The sequence below is a fragment of the Plectropomus leopardus genome, chromosome 12 (assembly GCF_008729295.1).
Source record: "Plectropomus leopardus isolate mb chromosome 12, YSFRI_Pleo_2.0, whole genome shotgun sequence".
In the NCBI taxonomy this organism is placed as follows: domain Eukaryota; kingdom Metazoa; phylum Chordata; class Actinopteri; order Perciformes; family Serranidae; genus Plectropomus; species Plectropomus leopardus.
This window is the reverse complement of record NC_056474.1, coordinates 22,376,876-22,392,391: the sequence shown is the minus strand read 5'-3', so window position 1 is coordinate 22,392,391 and position 15,516 is coordinate 22,376,876. Positions and strand designations below refer to the sequence as shown.

At 40.0% G+C, this 15,516-nt stretch overlaps 1 protein-coding gene across 1 annotated transcript; it reads left to right on the top strand.

Annotated features, from left to right (window-relative positions):
- The first annotated feature begins 455 nt into the window (after positions 1 to 455).
- myadmb (myeloid associated differentiation marker b) lies at positions 456 to 8,854 on the top strand. The gene is made up of 2 exons (XM_042498315.1): positions 456 to 560; positions 5,924 to 8,854. Exon 2 carries the CDS (start codon positions 6,039 to 6,041, stop codon positions 6,918 to 6,920), a length of 882 nt encoding a protein of 293 aa, XP_042354249.1. The 5' UTR covers positions 456 to 560; positions 5,924 to 6,038; the 3' UTR covers positions 6,921 to 8,854.
- The last annotated feature ends 6,662 nt before the right edge of the window (positions 8,855 to 15,516 follow it).

Genomic DNA, 15,516 nt, shown 5'->3' with positions numbered 1-15,516 from the left:
TTCAGTTGTAGCCTACTGAATTAAAAAGGAGAGATTATAAAAAAAAATCCCAAATGTTTTTCCAAGTGTATGACAAGGTGTTACTAAATCACATTAGATGATAAAAAAAAAAAAGTTCAATTTTATTTCCCGTGACAGGGATGAATACAAAAAGTATCTTTCATGATTAATGCATAAAAATATATTGGCATATACATAGAAGAGCTTGGCCTGTATATTCATAAAAATCTACTTTTCACGATGCAGTCAGGTTAAAAATGTAGAAAACAAACGCAAGAAGTGTTTTTTTTTTTTTTTTTTAAAGGAGGGTAAACGTCTGCTGCACTGTATTGGGTGTGTTCAGGGTCCTGGGCTGCAGGCTGCAGGCTACAGGAGGAGGAGAATGGAGACAGATGTGAATATCGGTGCAGACATTTGATGCCTAATTTGGTTTGTTGGGCGGGGATCTGCTGCCCTGAGCTGCTGCTCAAGTCAAGGAGCTGAAGAGTTGCGATCTGCGATTCTCCATCGTTGGATGTCCCGGAGACACCAGAGACTATCCGCAGCCAAGTATCATAAAGGTAAGCAACTTTTACATCAAACATAGATAGTTCACAACCTCATGAGGTGATTTCGCGGTAAGGAAACGTGTTCTTGTGTGAGCTCGTGCGAGGAAAAAAGATTCAACTTGTTGCATCTTGCTTACCTGCATGCCTCACGGGGAGAATGTGAGATAATGAGCAGCTAGTGTGCGTCTATTCTTGTTGCATGTTAGAGGACATTTTACAAAAAATAAATCTTTAAAAAGAAAAAAAGTGTGGCATCTTGTGAGTCCACAGATGTTTTTTATGTGTACATATAAAACAGAATTGAGAATAGAATGAGCACATAACAATGATAAAATAAAAATAATAATAATAATAACTTTATAACACTTTTTGATTGGTTTATTTTTGTTGTAGTATTTTTGTGGCGAGATTTTAAAACATGAATCACTTGCACTATGTTTTCAAAAAAAGTACTGAAAAAAATAGTTTCCTGAAAAAATATCATTTTGGACATATATTTCTGTGTTTTGAGTCAGTGTCTGTTTAGTATAGGCTGTAGTGTGGTGTGTGTGGTGTGTGTGGTGGGAGTAGGGTGCGGCAGGCGGCACACCCACCTTCACTGTCAAATGAATGAACCTCTGCAGGGGCCTGAAACACAGCTGTCATGCTGGCACACACAGCTTTACAGGGACTTTTACTCTCTTTTTCTGGATTTTGGGTTATTCCTAAATTGTATTGAAGACACAGATTTAGATTCTCACCAACGACTACCTAATTTTTCTTAAATGCAGAACTGTATCCAAGTTTCCCTCTGTGTTGAGTATGTGTGATTGGTCTGAAAAAAGGTGATGACCCTCAAAAAATATTTTCTAGAGAGACATTTAGTATCTTTTGGTTGTTTACATGCTGTTTTTGACTGTTACCCAGTCTGACAAGAAAGGGAATATGCAGTAAATGCTGAATACTTGGTTTTTTTTTTGGGGGGGGGGGGGGTGAAAAAGGTCAAATGTCAAGTTACATTTTTGCCCCAGCCTTCAAAAACACAACAGTCACACTCTAATATACTGACATGAAGCTATTATACACACACTGGGATGGTTTGCCCACAGAGATTGTCTTGTGCTCCAACACACGGGTCTCCTGTAAGTGGATTATGGGTGAAATCAAGTTAGTGATGTTGTGTCATGACAACCAAACAAGCAGCGCACATGACCTCTCTGCCTGAGAACACTTGTTTCCTGCACATCTTGGCTTTAAGGATTGTGTGTGTGTGTGTGTGTGTGTGTGTGTGTGTGTGTGTGTGTGTGTGTCCTGCTGTCTGTATGACTGTGACTGTGCAGAGGAGCATGATGCTGTCACATCCTGTTTGCTGTCCTGCTGCGAGCCTGATGTGTGAACCTATTTTCAGCGCCTCTTCCATTCGGGGAAGTGCCCCTGTTTGTGTGATGCTGTCGTGTTTTCCATGCTGTGCAGTGAAAAAGACACTTTCCACACTGTGCTCTCATTTCTTTTCTTTCTTTTTTTTGTCCTCCATTTGCCATTTTCCTCCGCCATTTCTTTCCTGACTTGATTCCATAAGCAGCAAAGTAATGGCGGCAGGAGGGGCGGGATTGATTTTTCCATTACGACCCCCTCCGTATACATTTATTTTGAGTGGTTTACATGAAGCATAATTGGTACCCTGACTTTAAAGCTGGAGTGGGAGTATTGAGCTGGGAGGGAGAAAGAGGACAACTGATGGAAAAGAGAGGGAGTAGCCGCCAAAATGAGACTATGAGGAGAGAAGGAAGGAAAGAGCTTGGCAAATATGACAAAGTTACCAGTTGTTCAGCAGCAGCCAGACTGCAACACATCTGGAACGCATCAGTAAGTTGGAAAATCTTACAAGAAATAAGGGAGGAGGACGGGGGGAGGGAGAGGAGTGGTGAAAGAGAGGGGCCCGGTGGTGACTCACATCTCTGCTATTCCACTCCATCACTGTGTTTAAACTATGTGTCCTTCTGTGGCCTGAGACACAGGGCTTCCCCCGTGTACCTCCCTCTTTTCACTCCCTTCCTTCCCCACCACTCCCTCTTGGCTTTAGTCATCCCGCAGGACTTTTAGGGGTCTCTTTTTCCATTTCTCTCTCTTTTTTGTTCTATTCATACCTGGCCAGCAGTTCAGCTTTTTCACCTCCATAGCCTTGACTGTTTTATAGGGATTTAATGGGACTAATGTAAACGGGCCTTTTCTCCTTGTTTATAACTGTCTCTCTGTGTAAACTGGGAACAGGGAATGCAGTGCTTGTGGAGCCAAGTGGGTGATGGGTGTCAGGAGAGAGGACAGCCGGTCTGGTCAGAGAGGGTTTCTGCACTGTGAAAATGTGTCTCATTAGATGTGTCTTTGTGGCTGAAAACCTTGTTTTTCTGACAGTCTCAAAAGCATCATCTTGTTTTAAGACTTTTCTTGCAGCAAATAACAAAATATATATATATTGGTACTGGTGTTAAGTTCCGAAATATTTTGTCTAGAGTTTGATATCAGTAAATGAACAGCAGCAAACATCAGCTGTCATCAGTCACAGTCCCTCAAAATCACAGAGCTTTTTTATATAGAAGCCATTATGCACCAGCATTCAATAGAATTCCACTGTAGAGGAGGAAGAGGATATCTGCACTAATAACAGCATCCTCATTAGACCACAGCACATGCAGCTGCACAACAGTTTGCACTTTGACTAATTTGCATCAATAGGAAAAAACCTTTACTGCAAAGGGGAAAAAAGATGAACGCAACAATCTCACATTTGCTCTTGTGTCTTTAGGGCTTGTTGAAAACATGAAATTACCCATCATTTTCGGAAAGCACGTTATGAAACCTGCAGTTGACTTGGGCGCCATTTTGTCAGATCTTTTGGAGCAAACGTGAGGCTGAAGGTGGAGTGAAACGAGCGATAAACAAGGTTTAGCGTCATATCCTAACTGACGACTGTGAATCAGGCAAATCAGCCAAAATGTGGGCTGAAAAGATCAGTTTAATTAGTGTTTCGGTGGTCAAAAATACTTTTGAAAATGTAACTTAAAAAGTAATTTTTCAAGCAAAAATGTTTTGGTTAAGCTTTGCACATGCAAGGATTTACAGTTTATTTCTGTTTTATCTCATTGTAACTCGGATATTTGTGATTTTGACCCCTTTTTCCTTTGTTTGACAGGGTCTAGAGTCTAGAAGTCTAGAAGATAATGTTTTACCCTATTTTTTTAAAAATTTTATCTTAATGTATTGTTGTCCCTCCTGCTCTTCTGATTAAGATACAACTGTCTAACATTGATCAGTAGACCCATGTGTTTAATTGTTTTAACTACTCATTCAAAGAAACTCTCTTTGGGGGTGTTGAAGGGATTAAAGCAGCAAGACTGATCAGAATTGTATTGTATCAGATTGTATTGTTAATTGTCCTGTCCAGAGATTCCTATTAACTGATTAGCCCACCCCAAAAACCATTGTTTTAGTCTGGCCTTTGATTCAGTGATATAAAAACCTTGTTCTGAATGTGGATCTTCAGATAGAATAAGACACCTTAGTTGTCAACTTCTGTCCCTACTGTACAGTGAATAAAACTAACCTGAACCAGCCACAGAATTGGACCTGAAAAAATATTCTTTTCTTCAACACAACCAATGAACAATAAATAAAATAATCAAAAAATAGGCAACGGACAAATGGAGCTGTGGCCAAAACATATTCCTCTGTAAGCTCTGTAAGTGAGATTGTGTAACTTTTAAAAGAGGAAATAGCACATTCATTCTCTTACAACAGTTAATTTCATAAGCAATAAAACAAACCCTTACTCGACCCGCAGACTCATAGGGTGTGCCACTACACACTCACTATGCTTTGGTGTGACCAGTAGTGGCTTTCTGACTTTTTGAGTCATTCCCCTCTTCAGTTTACTCAATTTACAAAAGAACTTGACAAGATAGTTGAAGTGTAGCGCCCACTCTCTCGTTTCTCGCTGGCTAACACTGTTAGCTCTGTCAGTCTGTTGCCATTTTGTAGCACTGTTTATCGTGTTTGCACTGTTAGTTGCTAGTTGCCGGCTTTGCCATCTCCATGTTGAGAACATAGACTGTAATGATGGACGTAGCTACCATGATGTGATCTATTGATTTGTAGACTGTTGTTTTGAAGCCTTGAGTTAAGGCATTTGGGCTGCTGCCATCTTGTTTTTTTTTGGAGCCAGAAGCAACCATATTTGGATGAAAGGGTAGAGCTGTGGCGGAGGAAGGGGTTGGATCTGACTGGAAATCTGACAGCATGTCACTCGAGCATAACTTTTTTTTTTAAATTAAAAAAAAATTAAACGGCCGCACAGTTGTCATGAATATTAAGATTAGTAACACAGACCAAAACTTTTTTTTGCACTAGGCTGTAACCATGTTTATTTCTGCTGTAATGTTGGGCTTTTTAACATGGGTGTCTATGAGAATTTACTCCGTTTTTGACCCAGCCTCAAGTGGTCATTTGATGTACTGCAGTTTTTGGCACTTCCACATTGGCTTTATTTTTTAACCTTGGAGGTTGCCGCTTGTGTGAGAACCATGTCCAGTAAACTCGTACACTCTGAATTTTGTATACAGCCCCTTTAATACTCAAAAATATAATAGTTGGCGCTCTGAATTCATCTCTGACATGACATCTATCCAACTGAGCCCCACCCACTTCAAATAGCACTGAAAAACCAGCAGAAAGTCATGTGAAATAACTCAACTGTCTTAGCTTTGGTAGAAAAAAAGGCTCCTTAAGAAGCCCATTTCTTTTAGTAACAAAATGTTATCAGGGCATTAAAAATAAAGTTCAGGCAGTACTAGATTCCCAGGCCTGTTAGATTTCAGATTGTTTTGCAGTGTAGATAAAGTCCATGGGAGTGGGAGTGGATCAAGTGAAGAGGGCCATGTTTAGAGCGAGATGACAGACACACTGTGGGGTCGGCGAAGGTTGCAGCGCCACACCCGTCCGAGGACATGACAGTGGAGGAATGTCAGAGTGAAACAGTCTGCTCTCAGCACAGGAATGCTGTTGAGAAAGCAGTTTGGAGTTTGACACAGGGCAGAAAGAGCCAGAGAAGAGGAAAGGGAGTGTTTACTGGATGATTCGACCAGATGTATATGTGCTGTGACGAATGTGGCCACAGTGCAGTCATTTTTTGTGTTTTTAAATTGTGTTTTCATGGTTTCACTTGTTGTTGCAACCATTCATAAAAACACAATAACAGCATTGTATGTTTCAGAAAAGAGTGTGTAGGAGTGCAGAGCCTGTTGAAGCCCTTATGTGGTTGTATCATGTTCTTCATCCAAATATCATAAAAACTACATAAAATCTTGCTTACTGTTTTTTTCCCACGTTTTTTCTTCTTACAGCTCACTCTTCCATCTCTGAGTTGCTGATGGTAAAAATCTGAGGAGGTGACATCTAATAGGAAGAAACTTCTATCTCACAGTAACCATTCCAGTTTCTCACATCACCTACCACATCATGGCTATTGTCCTCCGCTCCAGCCCCCTCCTATGGACACGGCTGGCAGCATTGGTCTTCGCCTGCGTGGCCTTCTCTGTGGCCGTGCATGGAGGCCGACTCTACCACGGCACCGGAGACTGGTGCATCTTCTGCTGGGCCTTCAGCTTCGCCGGGACTCTGCTCGTCATCCTGGTGGAGCTGTTCGGCCTCCAGACCAGAGCCCCTGTTTCCTGGAAGAACTTCCCCATCACCTTCGCCTGCTACGCTGCCCTGCTCTGCCTGTCTGCCTCCATCATCTTCCCCCTCTACTTCCTCAAGGGCTCCACAGGCCAGAGTGAAGTCCGCGACTACCGCATTGTGGCGACCGTCTTTTCCTGCCTGGCCACTATCGCCTACATGACCGAGGTGAGCATCAGCAAGGCGCGCCCTGGTGAGGTAGCCGGCTACATGGCTACAGCTCCCGGCCTGCTGAAAGTCTGTGAGACCTTTGTGGCCTGCATCATCTTCGTCTTCATCAGCGACCCTGTGTTGTACGAACGTCACGATGCTCTCAAGTACTGCATGTCAGTCTACTGCATCTGCTTCATCCTGTCGGCGGCCATCATCCTGCTCTGCATAGGCGAGTGCACTGGGTGCCTCCCCTTCCCATTTGCACGCTTCCTGTCTGCCTACGCCCTCCTGGCAGTTGTTCTCTATCTGTCAGCGACCATTATCTGGCCCATCTTCAACTTTGATCCAAAGCACGGCGGCTCAAAAACTAGGCCCTACAACTGTAACACTGGGATGGGTCTGTGTGTGTGGGATAAGCTCATGGCGGTAGCTGTGCTCACTGCTGTCAACTTCATTCTTTACCTGGCTGATCTGATCTACTCTACCCGCCTGGTGTTTGTCAGTGCTTGAGGGAAGACTAAGAGTGTTGGGTGAGCAGTACGCTCCAAATAAAACTGATTTTGGCAAGTTTTCAAAGGTTAACAAACTGCTGTCAAATTCAATGCTGCAAGCAAAAACTAGTGTAATGATATTGTTTGTTAAAAGGTATCTGCACCAGCCGGAGGAGCTTTTGCATCATGATGGGAGTAGACTATAGACTTCTCCCACATCTGGTATGGTTTAAAGTAGTGTTTTATACTAGTGTGACTCTATTTGTTGCTTGACAAAAATTTAAGGATTTGATTTCACTCTAATTCTAGTATAAGAAGATGGTAGCCTGGAAGAAATAGAAATGGCCCAAAGTTAATGTATGACCCAGGATGACAACAGACACACTGCGGGCACTGGGGGAAGTAAATAAACATGGATTAACAAGTTCAGCTGGTCAACCCAAGTAATCAAAAGATAATCTTTTTAAATATCAAATGTCATGATATTTTTTTACCAAGAGCATCGATATTGATGTTGCGATGATATTGTTGGGTTGAGTAATGGTGCTTTCACAAAATATTTACACAATGACATTTTTGCTAGATAATCATTAATGTGGAAATTTTACTACTTCACTGTAATGCAGCCTTTTTAACCAGAAAAAGACAACACTTGTGATAATATCTTAAATCTATGATGATATGTTGTCTCATATCACAGTATTGATATATTATAAATATATTGCCCAGCCTAATTTTCCCCAGACTGTCAGTTTCGCCTCTGCAAACCTGCCAAATTTGATTTTGTATGAAGTTTACTGCTTCAGATGATACAGAAAGAGAGGACGGAAAGTTGGAGGTCAATGGCTATGTTTACACGTACAACAATATTCCCTGAAATCACTATGGCTCTCTGTTCATGTGTTGGAGGACATACATGTCAAATCTTTCTTCCAGTGACCTGGATAGACTCTAATCTTGATTATGAGAGACCTGAATGTGATTGCTGGATCTTTTCATTGCCCACTGTAATACTCAACATGCAAAATTATTTCATGTATACAGAGATGTTATGGAGTAATCTATTAAAAGACCCCGAATACTATGTGCATGTAAACATAGTCTTGAATGGCAAATGAAGAAAAACCAAAGAAAATGGCGGCTTATTATTATTGTGTTTTTGTTGTGGCATAATGTATATGTCAGTGCTCTGCCTTAAGTTTGTCTTCAATTTGAAGGACGAAATGTAGAAAAACAATGAGCTGTAAGGAACCAGGATTAAGTTGACTGTTGGACAATATATTTGAATGTCATACAATGGGAAATCTCAAACTTGGGTTTTGTTTTTTGAATATTTCATTAAAGGAATTGACACTTTTCCCACCATTCAGCTCAGCAGCTGATTAGCAGCTCAAATCATTCATGTCATTTTTACACAGCTCTGATGTTGTAAGATCTGAAATTGGCTAGAGCAAAATAGTTTACATGATGTTATCTTGAATGCAAAGCTAGCTTTTTGTATTGATATATGTGTATTTGTATCTGCAAGCTACAATCAATGGCAACAATATACAGTATATATGTGGAAAGAATATATGCAAGATTGTGGATGTAAAAACAAACAAACAAACATGTTTAAAGTGCACTTAATATTAGTATTTTCTATGTGTGTTTAAATTTCTGGTTTTACCCTTTCTGTCTCCAAGTATCAAAACGTTGATTAACACCACATTCACACTACTAAATTCTTGCACGTTGTTGATTGGGTCTATTGGTTTTACACTGCTGTAATAAATACTCTGAGAAAGAAACCAAAAACAGTGCTTCTCTCTCCCTCTCTCTCTCTAGATGATGTTAGTGTTATATTATTCAGCTTTTTTTATAGTCCACTGTTCATGTTTCAATTGTGCATACCACATCTGAGTTGTAGGAAAAAATAATCCAGTGTTTCAATAAAACCACATGTTAAATGGATGAGGGGGTGTGTGTGTGATTGCATTGTTTTACTTTTGGTTTCTTTAAAGGTGCTGTTTTACCAACTTTCATGATTTCTTTCTTTGTTTTTATCCACGCTAGTGGAGAAAGTTAGCTCTGTGGTCCACCACACTGGTCCAGACTGAAATATCACAGCAATTATCAATTTGACTGCAATAAAATTTTGTAGACATTTATGGTCCTGAGAGGATGAATCTTAATAACTTTGTTGATATCCCCTGACTTTTCCCAAAATGCTACCATTAGATTGACAACTTTGGTTTTAAGGGAAATGGCTCAACAACTCTTGGATGGATTGCCAATTTATCAGGTGCAGGTATTCATGGTACCCAGTGGATGAAGCCTAAAGACTTGGGCAATACACGTAGTCCATATTATTAAGTAGCACCAGCATGTCAGTGTTGGTTTTTTTTTTCATCTAATAAAATACCCCAACATCTACTCTGTTAACTTGGTACAGACATTCATGGTTCCCAAACAATTTTCAAAAACGACTTGATGTGATCTCGATTTCTCTTCACCGTGAGGAAAAAACAGTAGCTAGCACTAGCACAAGAGCTAAAACAAGTTTGTTTATTTCCTGCCTGGCACCAACAAGACTAGTGGTCTGTTCACAGGATGACTGAACACCAAAGTGTCAAACCTACAACGTTGCAAGCTACCTTGTCACTGAGTCGCCACTGAAGTGCTGCTCAAGAGCTTGTTGATATAATTGTGTCGTGATTGGGAAATAGTGAAACAAAAACCTGATTGGTTTATGCTTCACTGCTTTATTGGAGTGCTGAAATAAGTCCAGCTCATCATGCATTGGTAGCATGTCACACTCAGCACGCAGCAACAGGTGCCGGGCGTCAGTCTGTAGCTTCATGTCAGAAGCCTCTTTTTAAAATAACTTGGAGCATTTTGCCTTGTTACAATCATGCAGCACAAGAGATCTTTAATTGTCTTTAACTTTGCCATATACATGTAAAAACTTTCACAAGGGATATCAATGAACACACGTAAAAAGTGATTCTCAAAGTGCGTATTGTTTGAAAAGAAAGTAAACAGTATAAATCAGCATCTGCTCCATGCACACTATTTATACTTCCCTGTTTACTTTATCTCTCAACACACTTTCCCCACCTCCCCCTTTCACTGCCAGATCCCCTCCAGATCTCTGCAGATCCAAGTGCAACTTACAGGTCTCTGGAGCCATGACTGACAGGAGGAAAAGAGACAGTAATGACGCCCAGCCCGGACACAATGACATGTCACAGTGTTTATTTTGTTTAAGGAAAGGTTGCTACCTCTGGCATGGGAACACAGCTACTACAATAGCAAGCGCAGCCACAAGCAAGTCAGGGGTTAGTGTGCCTGGATCACATGACAGGAACACTATGACTCAACTTCATAACTATTCATGTGCAACAGAACTTGCAGAGTTGTTCTGGTTCACAAAGTTTGGATTAAGCGCTAAAAAATAGAAGATGTTTTGACTCAGCTTAGGTTTTATTTATCATTGACTCTTTTCTTGCTTTTCTTTGGTCTTTGTGTACAAATTTAGTATCTTGTAATCCTTTGAAGGCTGGACACCTTTAAGGACACAGCACTTGAATTAAAAAGCTCAGGCTACATTTAATGAGCTTGTATACCCCTGGGTTTGAGTTTATGAGTTTGAAGGTGTTAAGCATTGGGATCTGGGAACTTGGAGGTTGACACCTTGAGCTCTTTGTCATGTTCTTCCGGCCATTTCTAGGACCATTGCAAATCTTGGGGTGGCACACCAAAACCAAAAGCCATAACTCAATTTCAGGAATTAAGTTGTTGAAGTATATGGGCTTGTTGATAATTGTCAATATGAGAGTTAAAAAATTGCATATTGATATAATTTCTTTTCTTATTCTAAAGTAATTATTAATAATTATCTGATGTGTATAGACTAATACCAGTCAACATTCTGAATTCCACAACAGCCCTGTTTAATGTGTACATGTTCGGGGATTCATTGTTCTTCAAATAAAAAGACTTATATAAAGCTATAATATGAATGAGTATATTGATTGTAAGGAACAAAACATTTACTGGGAGCAAGCCTTCTCAGGCTAAGGGGAGACTTGTGGGTACTCATAGAACGCATTTTCATTCAGATATCCTGAGGTGAGAGTTCAAGGTTGAAAATGACCATGCCAGTTGTTCCCTTTCCCAAAATTTAGCCTAACTTTGGAGTGTTATTTAGCCCCCTTACCAAAAAGCTATGCTGACATGCTTGGTACCAATGGATGCCTTAGGTTGTCTAGTTTCACAAGATACTTTGCACATAGAACATGAGCATACCACAGGCTCATGAAAAACAGTAATGTAGACCTCCAATTATTTTCACCAGGGGGAGCCACTGGGGGGAGGGGATACATTGTTTATGACAGGCGGGCCATGGCCCCCCGTGCCCTCCCCTTGGGGGCACCACTTCTCCCGGCTAGCTTTGTTTCTCTCGTGCAGTGAAAAAGTCTAGTTGAGTATTGCCTTCCTACTCTCCTTAAGTAACTAAATTAATTCTTGGCCTTCCCACTCTGACCCATAAAAAGAACAAAGAGCGTAAGTCATCAGCACTACAATAGCTTTATACAAACTCAAATGAAAGAGGCCATAGAAAGAATTCTGTCTCAAACGCAGCGTCTTGTTTCGACTCTTAAAGCGGATGTGTCGTTCTCAACACAACCAAGAGTCAAGTGTGTAACAACAAGCAAATTTAAATGACAACACAATACTTAACTGAAAACATACGACATATTAAAATAGTCGCACAGATGTGCTGAGTGTTTGGAAAGGCTCACCATTCCTCCAGTGCTGAGGCTCATGTATCCTCATCTTCCCACAGATACTTACTTCCCTCTTCTCTCTCCAAACCACAAGAGTCTCAATGACAAACAGCTGTGCAAGCTGTTTTTGAGTAACAATTGGAGTTATTTTGTGGGGTTGTTCCATAATTTTATTTCAACACATTTGCGTCCTCTGACCCTACAGTGACTCTTGACTGTATTGTAAGTCATAGCTTCTAGTAAAAGGTTTCTTGTCATCCTTTTGTTTAAAAGGAGAACTTCATTGATTTTGCACATAAAATTCAGTTTTTATGTCATAGGGAGTACCGCTTAGTCTGTGTAACAAAAAGGCCTGGTTTTATTTGGGGTCATGAGCAGGACTATTTCTTGGTGGGGCAGAGACTTCCCCTCTGCTGGTTGCCACTTCACTTTGACATGGGAAGGAGGTTAATGCCCTAGCCAAGAATAAGTCGTGCATATAATCCCCCCTAAAAAATAAAAATAATTAATGAATAAAAAAATAAGTAAATAACACACTTTTGATATTGTACAAGCAAACAATATACAGTATGTAGTAATTAATATACTTTAGGGGTGCTAGTAGGTTAATTTTGTTACATTTGCACAGAGCCACGCTTAAAGTCTTTATGTTTGGTGTAACAAAATCTAAACGTGAACCATGATTTAATCAGGTTTAAAAGTTAATCCTTGTTGGTGCAATCTAGCTTATGTCATGTTAAATGTGATTTATTAAACAAAATTACATTCACCTCCATTTAATAATTGATGTTAAACTGATACATGTAGCAGTAGTATTATTATTAGTGTTGAAGCATTATATAACATTAAAATTATAATTAGAAGTATTAATATGAGCATAGCATAGAGTTAGCATAGCTTACAGCCTAAGTGTCAGCATCGGCAGCAGTAGGATATTATGGAGGCATTATGATGGTAAAACAGCCTGTAGTGTATCAAGTAGGCGGCAGTAGCCTGACTGCTCTGTATGATTCCCACATACCTCAGTGGCCCTATAGTTAGTTTCTCTTTTGGCACTGTAATGACTGAGGCTATGTTTACCCACATAATGGTCATTCTGTTTTCCCAAAGGTTCTTTGTGATCTAATACAGGCATTTCCATTAAGGGTCCACTTGGCTGTTGTTTCATGAACCTGTTTGTGTCAGTCAGGCTGGCTCAGAGCTCTCACTGTGTGATATCTGAGATTATACCTCCCCCTGGTGACACTCTGAGTGACTCAGTGTGACAAGATAAGTGGATGGAAGAGTGAGTTTTTTTGTTTTTTTTCTAACTGTACTTGTTTCAAGTTATGAGAAATATTGTGGAGTAGTGTGTCCTTATCAGGGGTGTAGCACCAAATTCTAGGCCCTTTGCATGGGCAGTGTCTGTGGGCCCCCCACTCAAACCATGTCTCTCATCCATTATTCTTTTTTTTTCTTACAAAATCAGTCATACTTCTTTGTTTTGTTTGTTGTTTTGTTTTGTTCTCTTTTTTTGGAGCCCCATCTATGTTTTCTTGTGGAAAGACATGCCAGTGTACAGTATGTCAAGCAAACACTCAATAAAAGTTCTGTCTTCCAACTGACCACCACCACCACCATTGGGGCTCTGGGTAATCAGTCCCACTCTCCTCCCCGCTATGAGGCCCTTGGTCCTGATGCAGGAAAAGCTGCTAAAGGAGCCACTGAAACAAAATATTTTAGGTCATTTAGCAGCTAAAAGTCATGGTGACCTTGCTTGTCTATTCTTAAGCTGGGAAACTATGCTACATAGATATTATGGAAAATTAAGTTGTGTGTTGTCAAAATACAGAATATATAACTGCTAATTGGGACAGAGATTTTAAAAATCATGAACCAAAAATCACGTAAATGTGGCCAAACTTATGGGCTCCAAATAAGAGAAAGACTGTGCCTATTAGTAAAGAAAACTTAAATATTTGAATTATTACACCAGAGGACAGTTTCTAAATGAATAGAAAGTTGTATTTTTAAATGTTTTTACACTGTAGAAGTTTTTACATGAACAAAAACTTGACAGAAGAGGATGCCAACAATTGGTATCCAAAAATAACTAAAATCAAATTATTTTCAGCAGAGAGGAAAGTAAATGTCAGTGGTGCTTTGTGTTCGGAGTTTTCCGCTCTATTTTTTGCCACATTCACCTCTCTTAAACTTTCCACGTGTAACTACCTTTCCTGAGCTGCTGCCAGAGAGAAATAAAATAGGAGCTGCTGGAAAAGTGAATGTCATGAAGGAATTATGGCTCCAAATTCCAACAGTAAGTTCTTCTTAAAAGATGTTCAAAGTGCTACACCAACTATATCTACCCCTTAACATTAAGGCTTTTTTGGTCTCAAGCTCCCAACATGCCCATTTATGGTTACGCTGAACCATTTAGACCCATAAAACTGTCAAGAAAACCTATAATGTTACTTTAGTGTCTTTTTGTTGGGTTGCTGCATTTTTATTGCCTTTGCTGTTTGCAAAAATTAAACACTTTTTGTCCATCTCTCTTATAGCCATGGTCTTTTTAGTGGAGAAATAGCAGGAAATAAGACCTGTGAAGTTTTACAGCGGGAGGAGTGATTTCACAACAGTTGCTGATTTAGATTTGTTGAGGCATTTCTGGTCCTGAGCCCCCCCAGGTGGCACTGTTCTTCAAGACAAACCTGCTCTGCTTAGAGAGGATCTAACAAGCTATTTCTCATACAAACCTTTCAAACACGTTTTGACAGACACAGCCTGGTTACATCATCCTTAAATGAAGTCAAACTACCTTTTGTCTCAACAGTTAACACCAACCACAGGTTTAGCATCTGCTGAGGGCAGATGATTCAGAAACATTGAAGGTGATTTGTCAGTAAAGTTTTTACCACTTTTTGTCATTTTCTTTGATGATAAGTCACAGCATTAAAGGTTCAGTGTGTAGCATTCGGGGGACATATTAGCAAAAATTGACCATATTAAGTATGTTTTTTTTAATGCATTATCACATGAAAATATGAATTGTGTTTTCATTTTCTTGGAATGAGCTGTTTATATCTACATAAGGGACCTTGTCTTCAAAGTTCACCATGTTGCAGGGCCATGTTTCTACTGCAGCCCAAAATGGACAAATCAAACACAGGCTCTAGATAGGGCTATATGCGGTATATAAGGTTCGTTACTGTAGTTAGCAGCCCCTCTGCAACAAGCAGTGGAACGGGAAAGCAGATTTTTAAACATGAAGCTGCTTTAGTTAGACCGTTCTCTCTCCACAGCACAATAATGCACAATGCAGATAATTTGGCTCCCAATAAAAACTTCCTGAAAATCCTGATCTTAAGTTATTACACATTAGCAGGTGCTGGGTGAGTGGCCTGTTTGCGAAATGCCAAACAGTACCGGAGAAACACTGATTTGTAACATAAAAATGCTTTATTTAGTCTTTTTACTAGTTTTAATGACTTGGTCCAGTTGTTTTGAAGAGTAAGAGACCTATGCGGATAACTCAGCTCCTGGTTAAAATCTCATTAACGTCTGGATCTTAACTTATCAGACCAAATGGTGAGCAAACATTAACATTAACATTTCTTACAAGCTAAACCATGTTTGAGAAACACTGATTTGTAGGGTGAAACTGCTTTATTCAGTGTTTTCAGTTTTAATCACCTGATTTGTTTGTTCTGGAGTAGAAGAGATAATTTGGCTCCTGGTAAAAACCTCCTGAACAACAAACACTGAAGGCATTCTAACCAGGAGTTGATGCTTGGCACATGGGAGACGTTTCATCTGGGTGCAATCTGCAGTCTTTACCAGAAGATGCCACTAAATCTTACATAG